Here is an 18391-nt window from a genome sequence, read left to right as displayed (position 1 = left end):
ACAGCAGACACAGGAGGAACTATTTTTCCACTTTCTGCCTAATAGCAGGGTGTAAATTTCCGTTTGTGAAGAAAGGTATCTCCCCTTTCTTCTCCCATAGCAGAGGAGGAGATCAACCCTCATCACAGAAGACAGAAAGCTGGCACCAACGTGAATCTGCATAAACAAATCTTACCAAAATAACTCTTATTTTCCATAGTGCCTTCCATATATTTACCTTCCCATAATTTTCCACCCCTAAATGCCCAAATCCCTCTTCCTTTGTCTTGTCAGTTCTCCACCTAAATATTGCTAAGTGGTATGTAAGCCCTTGGACCTAACCACTTCTTTCCTAGGAAGCTCTCACATGCATGCACCATAAACGTTTTCTCCCATTCATCTGTCTTTTGTCAGTTTAATTTGCAGGCCCCAGTTGCTAAACATAACTGGGTAGAAGAAAAGTTTCTCTTCCCCTACACAGGCCACAGTTTAGAGTTCTGGCAACCTTCCCAGACTCTTCCCTGGTCCCCCTTTCTTACACCCAGTCAGTCACTGACAATGGCAAACCACCTGCACTTCTGGGAAACAGGCCAGTTAAGAAAGGCACTCATCCTTCTGTCGGCCAAAACCCCCAACCCTTTGTGTTCTGGGAAAACAGTTACCTGCAAAGGATCATCTTGATCTTGCATATTTCATAAAAAGGCACATCTCCATCCTTGCCCATGACTCCCATAAGACTCATGTACGACTCCCGGTTTTTCTGCCTCTATAAAACCTCAGGTCTCCTTCCTTTTCTTGGAGATGTTACTCGTTAATAAACCTGCTTTCTACTGCAGTCGCCTGAATAAAGCATCTCCTTAATGGGTGCATTTTGTTTTTGACATCACTGACTCTTCCTAATTCTGTCCTGCAGGTTGACTAACTGTTGACTGTGTCCTCCTCTTCACGTCCACTGCCAGTGGACCAGTTCATACCTGCATTACTCTAACGGTCTCCTACACGGTTTCAAGGACTTCAGCTTTCCCCTTCTCCACCCCACTCTTCACCCTGTTATTAGAATGACCTTTCTGAAAAGCAAGTCATGGCAAGTCATGGTCCAACCTCTCTCTATGTCTCCAGTCTAACTTTTAGGACACACACACAATCCGTGAGCACACTGAGCTACTTGGGTGAAATACCACGCTTTCTCCCATCTCTTTTTTACCTGTAGCTCACTTTGCCCAAACATGCTTTCTCTCCTCATTTTCTGGTTGCTGCTCATCCAGCACAGGCATCAACCCGGAGAAGCCTTCCCTGACCACCCCTTCCCCACCTCAGTCTGGGAAGGGGCCTCTACCATGTACTCCCATAGTGTTTTGTACTTTCTTTCTATCAGTTTTTGTCACACAGTAAGTAGTATGACTTAATTTGTTTCTTCCCTCCACTAGTCTGTGAGCTTTTTGAGAATAGAAACTTTGTTTTATTTATCTTTGTATTCCTAGGCCTGGTACAGTATCTGTTGTATAAGTGTATGTATTCTGGACTTACTGTAAGTACTATAATACTGTCTTTTTAATTGCTAAATGCCACGTAATCCTTAAATCACCTTGTTTATGTTTCAGTGAGTTAAACCATGTACATTTTTTTTCATTAACATCCTTTTATTCAGGGTAGTTGGTAATTTAAGTCATAAGAATATTCTTTTTTCCCTATCTGAAACCCAAAAGAAACAAGAATAAGGAGTTTTTGTAATCACTTAAAATGTATTCTGCTCATATAACTTCCTCTGTCTTGGGGATCACCACCTCCTTCCATTCCAAAAGAGGGGAAGTTCTGGTAAGAGCTACAGACCCAAAACATACAGGCGCTGGAGCTCTTGGTGAGTGGCAGGAGCTTTTGCCGTGGCCCTCTTCTCCTTGGAGCTCCTGTTCTCGTCCCTTGATACCTGAGAGGTAAGGCAGGCGTGGGGAGGACCTCCCTATGGTGTCTTCCCCCATCTTTCCTCCCTTTGGGAACTCCTAGAAGGACCAGGACAGAGAGTGTAGGGTGGAGGAGACAGGGAGAGAACAGTTCATGCAAGTGTGTCCCTGGGCTTAGGAAAAAATCCTCTCCAGCATGCACTTACTTTTCCCTGACTCTCTCAGTATGACTTTATATTTCAGGGGAGCATAATGACTCCAGTGGGTATTCAGGATAAAAGATACAATTACCTGAAGAGTCTTCTCGGTTTAAACATCATCAGCCTTACTCCCCTTATTCCTCTGTCTTTGAATCTGTTTCCAGAACAAAAGCATTCCTCCAAGGAAGAGCTTACACACTGACAGGTGTCCATGTGGAGAAAGGCCGGGGGAGTCGTGCAGGAGAGAAGCAGAGGTGGAGCGGGAGTCCTGGCCAGCCACTGTTCCTGTCATCAGTCACTGCGCTGCAGGAGTGGGCTGGCTGAACACAGCCCCTTCATCCGAACTCTATTCTGACTCCTCCCTGCATCTTTAACATGATTATTTGAGAAGTCTGGGTCAAAAGGTTTAAGGAAGAAGCTAAATTGTGAGGTTTTGTTAAAAGATGATCATCATCTTTAAAACAAAAACAGAAAGAATCCTTTGGTATCCAAAGAAATAGGCACGCAGCCAAATGCATAGATCTTCTTTCCAAACTTTATTTTTTTAGCCTATTCCCAAATCCCTAAATCACATCTTCCCTTAGATTTAACCTCCCGGAAGACATTTGTATCTTCCCTCGATCACCCTCTACCACCAATTCAATTATATGCCATTTATAAAAAGCCTTTTACCCTGAGATATTTTATATGATGTGGTCCTTCGACCTAAAGAACAATGTGGACCACTGTTCTCAAAAGTCTATTTCTAATAATGGAGAGTTCCCTAAATGGCTAAACCACATCTCTTGTCCCGTGATCTTTCCCATGTAACGTGTCCTTGGTGTGACTATTCCTACCCCATCTGCCTGTCCAGGTGTGCTGATCTGTCACCCATCCACTAGTCAATCAGATACATCAGATTATTTGATTGAGTGAGTTTTGCTTGAAGAGGCAGAAAGAATGTTCTACTCTCCGGTAATGTCATGGAGCATTCATGTAATCTCTTCCCTTCTTCTATCCTGAAAAGCAAACAAACAAATAAAAAGAAGAAGATATCATGATACTCGGAAAGTCTTTACATTTATGGAGAAGCTTTTCACTATGACAGATATCAGGGCACCTAACATCTCTATATAGAAAAAAATTTTTCACAGATGCACGATGAGATTATGAATAGTGTTATCTCACAGAAGTGGAATCAGGTAAACTTTACGTTCATCTTAGTATTTTTTTCAAAATATTTTACCACTTATTCGTACATATTTGTGGGGTACAGAGTGTTGTTTCAATACATGCACACGCTGCACAATGACTCACTTAGGGTAGACGGCACAGTTCTGTACCCAGCAGTCCACCACTTTTCCTCCTCCCTTGTCTTAGAATTTTTATATAGCAAAGATATATTATGTAAAAATAACTAGGAAAATCAATGTGTTTTCAATTTGACAGGAAAAAATATTGTTTTTTAAAATCACATAGAAGCTCTCATACAAATGCTACTATTAGCTTTTTTTAATGTAAACTATGGAAATTATTGCTCTCTCTTGTTCAAGAGTTTAGCACAAAAAGAGGAAAACCCACTTTCTATCAAACATATGCTTCCAAAAGATAGTGACAGTAACTCAAAGTGTCTTGAGTTACTCTTTTGAGCGTCCTCTAACTTCTGAGTATTCCCACCTTACCCCAATACCTTTTTCTCTGATGGACTAAACTCATTTGCAGGGATCAGAATACTGCATTGTTGCCTGTTCATCTGTAAAATAAAATGACATATATTATTACTTCGAAGGCTTCATACTTTCAGAGAGAAAATGCTTCATAAAACTACTGCTTTAGCCCTTTTCAGAGGATCCCTACAGGTTATAAGCATATTCAGAATTACAAGAAGGTTTTAGTTACTAATATTTGCAATGTTGCGGTAAATTATTAATCACAGCAAAAATATTAGAAATAGCCTTTTGAGAACAATGGTCCACATTGTTCTTTAGGTCAAAGAACCACATCATTTAAAATGTCTCAGGGTAGAAGGCTTTTTAAAAATGGCATGTAATTGAATTAAAACGTTTTAGGAGGTTGGGTCATGTAATTAAGTGCTACTTGGCTTGGGAAGGAATATTTGTAAAATTAAAAGAGGTCCCAGACCCCAGCCCTCACCTAGTAGGTAGTAGTCATAAACTCTGACAGTGGCTGGTTTCAGGTTGGCGACCAACACACTTTGGCTGATGGTGAAGGTATAGGTCTGAGTCTTTTTACTGAGCTGTGGGGAAGTCAGATGAAGCAGCACATTAAAACTAAAATGAAAATAACACTCTCTGTAACGTGCGGGTTAAAAGACCCTCGCTGTCTACACGCAGACTTTCCGAAACCCTCCGCCTATCCCTTCCGCCCTATGCCAGTCTTAAAGATATGGCTGCCTGGTCTTTCTTCTTAGGATCTTACAGCTCTCTGGCCCTCTTGGAAAGCAATTCCCTCCACTGATGGTCCATCCCAACCCATGGTTCCTCCACGAAATTAATCAAAGTAGCCAAAGAAACAAACTTCCATTTACTCCCACAGTTCCATGCTCCCTTGTTGGTTTTCTCTCTTCAGTCAGGTCTCTGATCAAATGACACCTCCTCAGAGAGCCCTTTCTTGACCATCTTATCTTAAAATAGCCATGTCCATTTTGAATGTAAAAAAAAAAAATTTTTTTAAATAAGATAAAAGAGTGATATCCCTGGCCCATCCCACCAGCACTCTTTATCCCCTTATCCTGCCTGCACAGCACGTATTACTCCTGAAATTACTGAAAAATATGTGTCTGCACACTCACATATGGATATTTTAAAAACTTGCATATTATTTGTCTCTCCACTAGAAGATCAGCTCCAGGAAGACCCCAGGGATCATATCTATGGTTCTCATTGCTACATCTCCATCACTTAGAAGAGTGTCTGACACGTATTGGTTGTTCAATAAATATTTGCTAAGTAAATGAATAAATGAAGAATCTAAGACAATTGTATAAATTAACCTCATATAACAAGAAAATAACATTCGTGTTATAAATTTGATATGGAGTTATCAATGCCTAATTGGAAGGAATTTCCAAAGTTCTTCAGGTGCAATGCTTCTCCTATTGAGGTCCCGGAATGCCAGGGGTCCCTGAGACTGTCTCTGGTGGTCTTCAGAACTATTTTCACAATAATACTAAGACATTATTTGCTTTTTTCACTCTCATTCTCTTACAAGTGGACAAGGCTGTCAGAGAAGACTTGATACGTGACACTTCAACAGACTGAATACAGAAGTAGACACGAAAGTTTCACTCTGTCATAGCCAGATATTAAAGCACAAATGTAAAATGAGGCCACTATCCTCATTGTTTGTTTTGGAAAATGATTATTTTTGTAAAAATATGTTACTTATGTGAAGATGTAGTGAATGTATTATGGTAGTTTTTTAATTAATAAATATTTTAAGATTTTCTTAGTTTTATTTTCTAATATAAATATCCATAGCTAGAGCCCACATCACCAAAAGCTCTTTGAGGTGAATTAAGAGTGTAAAGGATTCTGAATGAAAAGTTTTTAGAACCACTGTTCTTGTTCACCATTTGGTAATATAAAGATTTAAAGTAAATGACTGACATGAACCAAAAGAACGCTGAGATAGCAGTCTCAATATCTGACCAAATGGGCAAAAAATATGTGTGTGTGTGTGTGTGTGTAGGAATCTAAGGCAAAAATATACAATATAAATATGTATACATATATATAATAATTGGAAAAGGGCAGTATATACTAATAAAAGGAAACCTGAAGGAGAAGATATTTTCATAAAATCATATATGTATCTAATTATGTAGTCCCAAAATAAATCAAGAAGCTGACAGAGATGTATAAATAAATGGATAAATCAAACATTGTAATTGGGTATTTTAACACACCCTTTACAGAAAAATGTCAGATCAAGCAAAAAAATAAACAGAATTATCAAATACATGTACAATAGAAATAATGATCTCAGACTTTTAGCTCTAGATCAGAATCCATACCCAAGGGAAAGGGAACAGACATTCTTTTGGAGTACACACTGAACATTTACAAAAATAGATCATGTATTAGATCATAAAAGAAACTTCAGTACATTCCAGAGGATCACCATCATGAAGACTGTGTTCTCAGACCATAACAATAAAATTAGAAATTAATAACAAAAGGATGTCTTTGGAAATTTTATGTGTTTCCCAAAAGATTAAGAAATATTTAGGACTGGTTAGAAATGGTTATGAAAACACTGCTCGTCAAAAATTGTGGGACAGGGCTGGCCAGTTAGCTCAGTTGGTTAGAGGGCAGTGTTGCAATACCAAGGTCAAGGGTTTGGATCCCAGGACCCGCCAGCTGCCAAACAAAACAAACAAAACAAAATGTGGGACACAGATGAATGTACTTAGAGGGAAATTTATAGTCTAAATTTATTAGGAAATAAGAAAGATGATAAATGTGAATAAGATGTAAAATTGATGAAGAGGAAAAGGAATAAGAAGATACACAGAAAAGGGGAAATAACCACAGACATAATCATGAACATTGGAGTTTAGGTCATTACTAGGCCTCGCAATCAGCTTAACATAAGCACAGCCATGCTGACCACTCACTCACCCTGTTCCCCTTCCCCCTCCCTTTCCCTCAAGGCAGGTGCATTCCAATAAGGACACCTGGTACAACTCACCCTGTCCCTCTACCCCTCCCTTTTCCTCGAGGCTGGTGCATTCTGATAAGAATGTCTCATACAGAACAGGAAAACCACGAAGCCATTATGGAATGCTGAGTGCTCAGAATAGTTGCCCAACCCCCTCCCAGACAAACCCTATAAAGACTCTGCTGGTCTGTACAGGGGCAGAAAACTGATTTCCAGTTTCCTCTCCAGGTTCACTGGAGTAAACTCCCTTGCTTGATAACATTTGGCTCGAAGCCTTTTATTCTGTTTGTCTCACTGACCTAACAGTCATTAGACTTGGTGTCTCAAATTAGAAGCCGACTGACAGATTTGGCAGGGTACACTGATGAGCGGGTCATTACAATCTCAAGAATGGTATTGTGGAAATTAGAATCCCCAGGTTCTACTGCCGCCTTGGCCACTGACTGACAGTGTGACTTGGACACACCACTCTATCACGCCACGCCTCAGTCTCCTTATATACAAGGAGGGATGCTGCGAGACTTAAGTAAGGTGTGTATGAAAGCATCACGAACGCTGCAGAATTCTAAACAATGGCAACATCATGATTGCAGGGTTGTTCTCGATGAGCTAACTAGAATTGTCTCAAAAGAAAGCACAGAGGGCACACTCAAAACAACAAGACCCTGCCTCCCTGCAAGATAAGACACCACAGTTAGATGAACGGTTCGGTAGGTGAGCAGGGTTGGAAATGGATGTTACTCACAACAGGAAATCTTTATTTGGGATATTCTTATCTGTTGTTTATACAATATGGACACTCTTTTACTTGTGTGGAATAGAATATGATAAAAATAAGCATCGTAACAATTTTTGGAACATTACTAGTCCTTGAGAACTTCTTGTTTTGTTGAAATGAAAAGTTACATACAATAAGTCTAATTAATATTAATTAAGATTAATATTATATTAAAATATCAATAGCTAATGTTTATTGAAGGCTTACTCTATACCAGTCACAGTTCTAAATATTTCTACTTGTTTTAAATTAATTCTTTCCATAGATCTATGAGATAGGTAACTATTTTTACAACTGTAAAAGTAGAAACCCCTCCACACTCAGATATACACTATAGAACTAACTTTATTTTCCCTTTATAGTTAGCCCTTAATAATTAACTAAGACTGTATCAAAAGCAGACATCCTGTCTCGCCCCGCACATCTCTCAAAGTAGGAAGCAGACGTCCACCTCACTTGGAGACATCCTGCCTCCCCAACACATCTACCTATGTAAAGCGCAGCCCTCAGTCGGGGACACAGTTGGGATTTTATCCTCTGTCTCCGAAATAAAAGGCCTTTCCTTTAAGTTCCATCTGGTGGGTGTGGTTGGAAATCCTCCAGCGGCTAGCCCTGGGACCCACATGAGTCAGGGGTTCCCCTGGCGCGGGGGAGTCGCACAGGACTCATTCATCACCACCACTACACACACTCATGTTACAGCTCAGGAAACTGAGGCATTCAACGACTGGCCCAAAGTTACACGGTCAATGCTAGAGCCAAGATTTCAGCCCAAGCGGTCTGGCCTCAAAGCTCGTGCTATTAACCACTGTATTATACTACAGGGCTTTGCAGTGTTGCTTGTGGTTACTGAGCGCTTGAAATGTGGACAGTCAGCGTTGAGGCGTGCTGATTTCAAAGATGTAGTACGGGGGGAAAAAGAATGTAAATGTCTCATTAATATTTTTGCATGATAACTATATGGTAAAATGGAAGTATTGGGGGTATGTAACTTTCGATAAAATATATTATTAAAATTAATTTAACCTGTCTCTCTACTAAATGTGGCTAGAAATTTCAAAATGATATAAATGACTCACAGCACTGTCGGGCAGTGCTCCTCTAGAGGTACAACAGGGTGTTTTACAGAATACCAGCATAAAGGCAGATCACATTTCATTGTTATGGACTCACTCTCTCAGGTCCCTCTTCTCTGGTTTGTGACACTAGTATATTACATATACACATATATATTAGGAGGGAAGTCACAAAGATACATAAGCAATCAAGTCCTTTAGTCCATTTCCTGAACACCTACCTCTTCCAAGTAAATGTTAAGTTTGTCAGTTCCAGATTCAACCCTTTTCACCAGTGGTTGCTGGAGAAGCTGAATAAAAAAAGAAAAAGAAAAAAATGGAGACCAAGAGCAAGAGCCTTCCCTATCCCCTCGGGTAATCTTCCAAACCTCTGTCATGATCAAGGAAACAAGATATTCTCTGCAAAAGGAATCAAGACTATTACAGGCTCCATCTCATATACCTGATTCACCTTTGTAACCCATTTAGGTAATCCGATCATTAGCTGTATACGCACACACGCACACGCACACGCACACACACACACACGCACACACGCACGCGCACACACACGCACACGCACACACGCGCGCGCACACACACGCACACGCACCCGCGCACACACACGCGTGCGCACACGCACACACACGTGTACACACATGCACACGCGCGCACGCACACGCGCGCACGCACACACACACACACCGTGATGCCCATTTCACCATTAACATTATGACAATGTTAGGTCTTGTCAGAGCTACTTAAATGAAGAAAACAGAAGCAACTTACCAACTGCTTGGTGCCCTCCATGGGGCTGAACCCAGAGAGCATCTTTACTTCCACAATAGCCATATTGGAAGAGCTGCGACTCCCCACATAACTGAGGGGAGGAAGAAGCAAATGTGTGAGTCTATTATTTCCTCTTTCAGTGCACTCTGCATCCCCAACACACACACACACACACACACACACACACATATCCCAGCTCAGCTCCTATGACCAAGGTCTCACCACAACCACCTCAGAGCTCCTCACCTGGTGTGGATAGTGAGAGTAAAGGACCGAGGTGAAGTAGGTTGCTCACATCTAGCTTTTCCCGTTTTCACAGTTATCCTAAAGGTTTCCATGTTTTTAGGAGGGAGAATATTATATCTCAACACCATCTAGTAGGAAGAAATGGATAACCAAATCAGACTTGGAAAGAACTTTAGAGATTGTGCAGTTAAAAACTACTTTCCTTACAAATAACAGAGAGAAAGTTCTAGTTGAAGCAAAGATGCCCTCAGACCCTCCTTCCCAATGCATACTCATCCTCATGGATCTTTGCTTACCTGCACATAGACACAGCCCTGGCCTGAGGCCTCTAAAGTATACGCTCCAGGGATGTTAGGCAGAGCCTCCTGCTGAGATACCAATCTGTTGGCAGACTGCACATTGAAAGTGCGCTGGAAATTCTCAGTGGATTTTACAGCCAGGTTGACTTCCTCCGATGGCACATAAGCAGTCGTGGCATATTTGGCAAGAGCTTGGAGAGCAACTACAGTATCCTGAGAAAAACAACCAAGAATATGCTTACCATTTTGTAAGCCACTGAAATTAACCTTAGACAACTCTATAACCCACACATGTGGTGGTTGTTATCTGACGTGGATGACCTCTTCTAAGTATCTAGAGAACTGCATTTACCTCCTCTGAGGAAGCTGACATAGAAATCATAGTATCTTGCTTCTACAGAAAATCACCATCAACAAGTTATTATTGAACATCTACAGGTTACTTGGCTAATCTAATAAATTCGTATTTAGAAATCACACCTAGGGGCTGGCCGGTTAGCTCAGTTGGTTAGAGTGTGACCTTGTAACACCAAAGTCAAGGGTTTGGTTCCCCATACCGGCCAGCTGCAAAAAAAAAAAAAGAAAGAAAGAAATCAAACCCAGCTTCAGAGGGGGTTATTGCTAGAATCAAGTGGTTCAGTATATATTTTACAGCTTCCTTATTTGGGAAGGAAACGGCAGTAACTTGACAGCCCTAGAAACTGCACAATCTATGAAGTTAATTAACTGTGTGATGATCTTCTATGTCAGTCAGAAAGGGTATCCTGATCTCTGGAAAGCCTTCCTTGCAGGCCAATGCTTTATAGCCATTATGTCATGTGACAATCTTTTCTTCATCTGGGAATAAGGCAGATAAATTGTCACTAAGAGAGCCTGTATTGCATAGTTTGAAAATTTCCATTCTGAAAACATAATTTATTTAAGTTACAACTAGGGGAAAAAAAAAAGAAAGAAGTGTTCAGCAAACTTGTCATATCTTGCCCTAAGTTACAAGAATTTCTGCATGCTTGACACTTTGTAAAATATATATACTACAAAGTAAAGGAACCCACTTCTTCATAGTCCAAATGAAAAAGAACATTCATTCATATTTAGACATCATTACTGTCCTATAAAATAGGAAGACAGGTCACCCACCCTGGGGAAGCTGTGAACAAGTTATATCTGCACAGGTTGATCATCTACAATTTTTGTCTACCCTTCATGAACTGGAGCCAGAGAGGTTTTTACTGCTTGAACACATGGAAGCAATTCAAGGAAAGGAACCTCACCATCAGCTGAAAAACCAACGTGGGTGACATGTGATATGGGACTTCTTGTAATAGCCAGGGATTTTATTAAAAAATAATTCTGACATATACCTGCCACTGAGAGTTCTAAACGTTTTACCCACTGCTTTCTAAAAATATTACCATATGTTACAATTATTTAGGGGCTGAGCAAGGAGAAGAAAGTCTTTCCTGATTTTGGCCAAGAATTTCCCTGAAACAGGGAAGCATAGCATTATATAATTTTTACCATATATGGTCATTACCATATTCAAACTCAGGGCTCTTAACATTTTTACCAAACATTCGATCTATTAAAATCTGTTAATTCTTCCAGGTCTAACTTACATGTTACATTTTCAGTGAAATTGGTCCTAATTTCAACAAGTCAAACTGTAATCCCCATGAGAACAAGAAATATTTTTTTCTTATTTTACTTCTGTATCCTCCTTGAACTGATTTGGACATGGTATATATAATATATATATATATTTTTTTTTATAAGGATGACCAGTAAGGGGATCTCAACCCTTGGCTTGGTGTTGTCAGCACCACGCTCAGCCAGTGAGCAAACCGGCCATCCCTATATAGGATCCAAACCTGTGGCCTTGGTGTTATCAGCACCGCACTCTCCCAAGTGAGCCACAGGCCGGCCCCGGACATGGTATATATTTAATAATATTTTCAGAACAAATGAATTTTTGACTACTCTCTTTGTGATAATCTAAGATAATTTTTATCACACCCTTTGAACTTATCATACAATTTTACCCCTCTTTTTTCCCCTACTACCACCCCACTAATTCAATTTCCTTTTGCCCCTAACCTAGACAAATGAAAGTCTCCTGATCTCTCTCCTTTAAATTATCCCATATACCAAATGACAGATTAATCCTTCTGAAACAAAGTTAAAGAAAAAAAAAAACATTAAAATATCTTTAGAGTTAGATACAAACTCAAGTCTGACACCCAAAACCTTTCATAATATGAACCTACCTACCTTTCCAATTTAAGCCTCACATGTTTCCACTAAACCAGTTTTCCCATCAGCCATTCAACACCTTTGCAAACTGGTGACTCTATTCACACCACTCCCTTTTCCTTTCCACAGTTGCCTGTCAAAATTTTACAAATCCTTTTAGATCTGCCTCAAATGCCACGCCCTCGTGGAGACTTGTTACCCCTCGAGCTAATGGAAGCTATTTCTCTCTTTTGAAATTCAGTAGTGTATCTTTTGTACCTTTATTATGTTATACAACTAGATCCTGCTTTGTAAGATATAGAATTTGACTTAGCTTTTCCTCTAGACTGTAAATTATTTAGAGTAAAGGCTATATCTTATCAGTTTTTCAACAACTGCAATAGCAGAAGGAGTTATGCCCATAAATCTTGCTTTTATGTTTACAAACCGTGTAATGGGCTTTCTAATTTATTAATATACAAATTTAGCCATAATTATCTATGCCCTATTTACAGGTAAAACATGGATCTCATGATGTTCCGTACTCTGTAAAGAAAGAAAATTTAATGCATCTGGTACAATTTATGTGCTCATATGACTCAATTTTATGATTCTTTCCATGTATTTTTCACATGCTTTTTCTCCCTCTCTATAGAATTATAAGACCCTGCACCTAAAGGGCAAGGGCAATATTTTTTCCTCTGTCTCCACATAGGATCTAATCCTACCTGATACGTGGCAGTGGGAAGCAGGCTGTTTACCTGAGTGGAAGAGAAGCCCCCATATGCATTGCGTTGTTTGGCCAACCAAGCCACTATGCTAGTGGCCTTGGCTATCTCCTTCTGAGACAGACTGTCCTGGGTAAGCTGGGCCAGGAGTACGTATGCTGTGAGCTCCACATCCAGAGCCTGAGGCTGAGACCAAAGGCTGGCATCTGATGGCTGAGTAGGTTTCTGGCTCCAGTGAGTGGATTCTCCTATGGAGAAAGAAGCATAGCTAGGGACATCTTGGAAAAAAACTTGCTTTCCCTTATATACTTTGTAAATGCTGCACCTTAGAGTGGAAAAAGTACCAAGCAAGAATTAATTATGGGTTAGAAAAAACTATTTTTCAGAATCAGCTGATTAATTGACCATGACATAAGTGTGTGTGTGTGTGTGTGTGTGTGTGCATCCACACACAATTCCCTAAGGTAAAGCTGAGGGCATCAATAAATGCTCCTGCCCCCAACAATTACATGAAAACCAACCTTGTTAATTCGTAAGTTCTCATGCTAGTGAGGACAGGTAAGTAGGAAGTTCTTATGAGAATCTGATGTGTTTGGGAGCATTTTCCTTGCTTATAGAATTTTATAAATTTTTCCACATTTACTTTACTTAATCAAAGGTTTAACCTTTTAAGAACAAAAACAGGATAACGTACGTAAGAATTCTGAGAAACCATAGAAGAAATGCTAATGAGGGTGATCAAATAAAATATGATGAGAGAGCAATCACACGGAATACGAGACCGGAACAAACCTCTATGACAGCCAAGATGACAGATAACTTGAAAAGAAAGAAGAACGAATGGAAATGAGAAGAGTGGAAGTCAGAAATCTAGTTAAATAGAAGTTTAGAGATAATAACCCACAGGAGGCGATCTAATTGGGAAAACATAACAGTAAACACAAGAGCCTGCAATGACAGATGACGGAAAAGAGGTGATGGTAACAAACCAGCACAGGGCGGGGCAGGTGTATTCCCATCACCGCCTGCGACAGCCATTCCATGACTACTGTAGCTTATACACACACAAGATGGAAACCACCCTGAGCCCATATGATGAAAGCACAGCTCAGCAACGATAATTATGTAAATGAAAGCTGAGAGTGAATTTCTGCCTAGAAGTATAATTTTAAACAGACTGCTAGATAAATAAAATGCATTAATATCTTATCTATAAGATCTATTATATCTTCGAATATTATTCTAAATATATTGAAAGTAATTCTGTACCAAAAAACTTTCAAAGATCTTCAAAATAATGACAATTGTACAATAATGCCAGTAAATTTTTAAAATTACTTATTTTTTATTTTTGGCCACAAAACAAGTCTACATTTAAAAAGACTAAAATCATAAAAATATGTTTTCTGACCATAATAACAAGAAAATTTAGAAAATTCACAAATGTGTGGAAATTAAATGACCCTTTCCCAAATAAACAATGGATAAAAAGAAAAATCACAGAGAAATTCGAGAGTACTTTGAGATAAAAATCAAAGCACAGCATATCAAAATTTATAGGACACAGGGCTCATGCAGTGCTTACAGGAAAATTTATACTTCTAAACACCTACATTAAAATGCTACATTGTTTTTAAAGGTATTAATCTCTTTGTAAATTCCCCCCTTCATATTCTGGATTTTTTTTCTTGTTTCATTATGTTGTTGAGTCTTTTCATATCTCAGTGAGTTTCCTTAAGATTGTTGCTTGGAATTCATTTTCAGTCACTTCAAGGGTTTCCTGCTCGGTAGGGTTTAGTATTTGAGAATTACTGTATTCATTTAGTGGTGTCCTTTTTTCTTGGATTTTCATATTTCTACCATGTCTACATTGATGTCTGGTCATCTGGTAGACCAGTTGCCTCTTCTATTATGCTGAGCTGAGCTTTGAGGAGGGAGATGTCCTCTTCTTTTTTTGGTCTCCATTGCTGACTCTCCTTGTGTCAATGTAGTTGAGTGCCTGGTCGGTGACCTGCATGGTAGCTGTGGCTACTGCTGTGGCATCTGCCACTTTTGTGGCAGTCATGGCTGTGGCACTGGCTGTGGTGGGCCACCAACGTGGAAGTGGTATTTTCAGGTTGTTCCTGGGGATGCAGCCCTCTGCTCCTGCCTTCAGACCCTCGGTGTGCTGTTTGCCAATAAGCTTTGTGACTAGTTTCTACCATCTAGTTTCTCTTCATGTTAAAAGTACAGCAATGCCCTTTGAGGACTTACATGGGCTTTCTCATAAAACCCCTAACAATGATTTTATAACTTAACTTTTACTAAAATTAATCCTAAAATTGAATATTTGTGGGACAGAGGAGAATAGGAAAAATCATAGATAACTCACAGTGTGTTTTCACAATTCCAAATACCTACCATGGCCAACGTACCTGAGATGACAGCCTGTTGATCTAACTTCTTCAGAAGAATGTTTCTGATGTCCATTTCCCCAGCCAGGGAGAAGGTATAAGCTAAGAGGGCCTGTGTGTAGGGGTTGGTGGCGGATATGACAGAATTCCTTAGACACCACAGACCCTGACCCACCATTTGGTCCTAAAAAGTGAAGATGAAGAACTGAATTTATAAGGCATTCCTTATAAAATGAATAGTAATTAGGAAGTCATCATATCTTCCTCAACCTTAAAAGGGTGCATAGGGACAAATACGGGTGAATGTCCCTAAGAATAGGCATGATAAGAATATAGAGGAGCTAAAAAAAACCCTCACATCTATGGTTTTTCCCATCTCCAACAGTGCAGCTGTGATGTAGGCAGTCAAGGAGATCTCATCATCAACACCACCCTGGAGGGAAACAGGGAGAGGTGAGTCAAGGCAGCAGCCAACACCCGTAAGAATTATGTGCAAATTGCAAAAAAGTATCCTCTCTAAATGGGAATTTTTTTTGTAAGTGCTCTTTTCTGTAGACTTTCTGCAGCTCCAAGCCTGCAGGACACGCAATGAGAAAATAGGCTGGATTTTATTAACTGCACAACTTTAAACGGGAGCCTACAGGAGGTAGCATGAGGCATCTGAGTGGGGATTTAGGAAACCCAAAAGAAGAAGTTAGGGAGGATAAGAGGTTCAAAAAGGGAGGAATAAGGAGAGAATCTCTGCTGTACCACTGAATCTGAATCTCCTCCCATGGACTCTTCTCAAGTAGCACAAAGCCCAGCTTCTTCTCCAGGGGAGACTAGGTGAGACCTTCCCTGCTTAATGCCTTTCCCAAAAAGATTTTACCAAATATTTAGAAATACCTAAACTAAATGATTATCCTCCTTCTATAGACAAGAAAATGAACAATTAAAAAGATTAAATAGCTTGTCGAAGGTTACATGGCTAATGCACAGCAGGACTGGGATTTGAACCCAGGGAGTTTAACTGTGCAGCTTACATGCCAAACCACTAAACCACGAAACCTGACTACACAACTACACAAGTGATGAGTTTTTCTCTTTCTTTCTTTCTTTTTTTTTTTGGGTGGCTGGCCAAGTAAGGCGATCCGAACACTTGACCGTGGTTGAAGTGATGGGTTTCTTAATGCAGCAGCTGGTTCCAGTAAGAAAGAAGGAGGAAAAACCCTCTGGGATTGTGTTCTAGTCAGATCCTGTCATGTACCTCCCAGGTATATTTCAGACAGTGTAGAAGAGAAGACGAAGACTTAGGGGAGACTGATAAGATGCTGTATGAGTCAGATCCCCATCCTGGCCAGACACCAAAAACAAAACAGAACAAAGAAAGATGCTGCACGAAGAATGCTAATGAATCCGACACTGAGATTTTTTTTTTTTTTTTTTCAGTGCTCAAGATTGTTGATCCAGGCCCTGGAAGAGCAATACAATGATTTCTAGGAGTTTGTACAAATCTTTCTTTCATTGGGTGTGTTCTGAACTGAACAAGTTATCCTGCAGCACCTACGCCTCACCCGTGCTTGGGAGGGGTACAGGCGATGTCACGAAAGGGCAAGAGCAGTGCCGCTGGAGCCCCGCTGTCAAGGTTCAAATCTCAACCCTGTCACTTACTGGCATGCACCGTGGGCCACTTACTTAGTCTCCGCACCTTAGTTTCTTTATCTGTAAAGTGAGATTAATAATGGTGTACCAATCCCTAGCTAACTGATTTGTTGTAAACATTGTATTTAATAAGCACAGTGCTTAAAGCAGTGCCTGGTACAGAATAAACCCCTTACAAAAGACACTGGGCTGCTACCAGTCCCCACCACAGGAAACGGCTTTGCTTTGGATATAGGGAGAGAGTAATATACCCAGAAATCTTCTAGGGAGTGGTCTCAAACTTCAGCGTGTACCAGAATCATCTGGAGGGCTTGTTAAAACATAAATTGCTGACCCCAACCCCAAAGGTTCTCATTCAGTAGGTCTGGGCTGGGAGCCAGAATTAGCATTTCACACAAGTTCCCAGGTGATGCTGATGCTCCTGATGTGGGGACCACGCTTTGAGAACCACGTTCTAGTTTATATTTCCATCCTGCAGACATGAATGCTGAGGCCAGACTGGTTATGTATGTTGACCAAGGTCGTGCAGAGCCAGGGCTGAAACCTGAAGAAAACTGACTCCCAGGCCAGTGCTCTTTCGATTCTGCTCAGTCAGAAGTGTGAGTTCCTCCCAGACGGCGGTGGCCTTCAGACCCGTGGACAGACCTGTACCTTCAAAGCTGTGTGAAAGAGCTTTCCCACGTTGGCATAGCAGCCGCTGGGGAGCTGGTTTCCTGCCATCCACTTGAGCGCATCCTCAATGTTCTTATCATCAACGAAGAGGAATTTCTGAGCTTGTCCAAAGCATTTTGTGACAAAGGCTGTCAACCTACATGGGTAGTGACAAAAATGTTGGCATGAAGGGGGATTCCAGGTGAGGGTGCAATAGTTCTATATTTTATTTTGGTGTATGGTTGCAGAACGGGAGTTGAAGAAAGATAATACCATAGGAAGCCCGAAAAGAGAGGCATTAATGGGCATTAATGAGGACAAGAGCTGGGAGGCACAAGGCCAGGGAGGAGAGTCAGGGACCTCACCATATATGAGGCTGGCACGAACAGTATTAAAGAGGTAGAAGAACGAGTATGAGAAGGAAGGGGGGGCCGGCCCGGTGGCGCACTGCTACAGTGCACCACTTGAGAGCGCGGCGGCGCTCCCGCCGAGGGTTCGAATCCCTCATACAGACCGGTTCCCGCTCACTGGCTGAGCGAGGTGCGGGTGCAACACTGAGGGTTGCGATCCCATTGCCGGTCCCAGTCCGGTACGGGTGTGACACTGAGGGTTGCGATCCGTTGCCGGACACGAAAAAAGTCAAAATAAATAAATAAATAAATAACATAATGTTCAACTGTTTAAAAAAAAAAAAAAAAAAAAGAAGGAAGGGGGTGGAGGGGGAGGTAGAGGAACAGCTCCAGAGGACTCAGGAATCACACTCTGGGGTGCAGAGTCCACGGGAACTGGGCAATACTACCATGTGTTTCCATCTTCATCCCGCTGTCCAAAGGCACTATAGGA

General features: G+C 40.8%; 1 protein-coding gene across 1 annotated transcript; it reads right to left on the bottom strand.

Annotated features, from left to right (window-relative positions):
• Positions 1 to 2594: 2594 nt before the first annotated feature.
• On the bottom strand, positions 2595 to 18385 carry A2ML1 (alpha-2-macroglobulin-like 1; the record flags this gene model as incomplete). The annotated part of the gene is made up of 12 exons (XM_008590849.1): positions 2595 to 3075; positions 3747 to 3809; positions 4211 to 4313; positions 8815 to 8883; positions 9362 to 9452; positions 9608 to 9735; positions 9904 to 10119; positions 12897 to 13111; positions 15278 to 15440; positions 15615 to 15689; positions 17549 to 17705; positions 18348 to 18385. Coding segments are annotated over 11 exons (1296 nt in total), but the record flags the coding sequence as incomplete, so codon positions are not given.
• Between the last annotated feature and the right edge of the window lie 6 nt (positions 18386 to 18391).

Source organism: Galeopterus variegatus, unplaced genomic scaffold (assembly GCF_000696425.1).
Source record: "Galeopterus variegatus unplaced genomic scaffold, G_variegatus-3.0.2 Scaffold6406, whole genome shotgun sequence".
Taxonomy (NCBI): Eukaryota; Metazoa; Chordata; class Mammalia; order Dermoptera; family Cynocephalidae; genus Galeopterus; species Galeopterus variegatus.
This window is presented reverse-complemented; position numbering and strand designations above follow the sequence as displayed.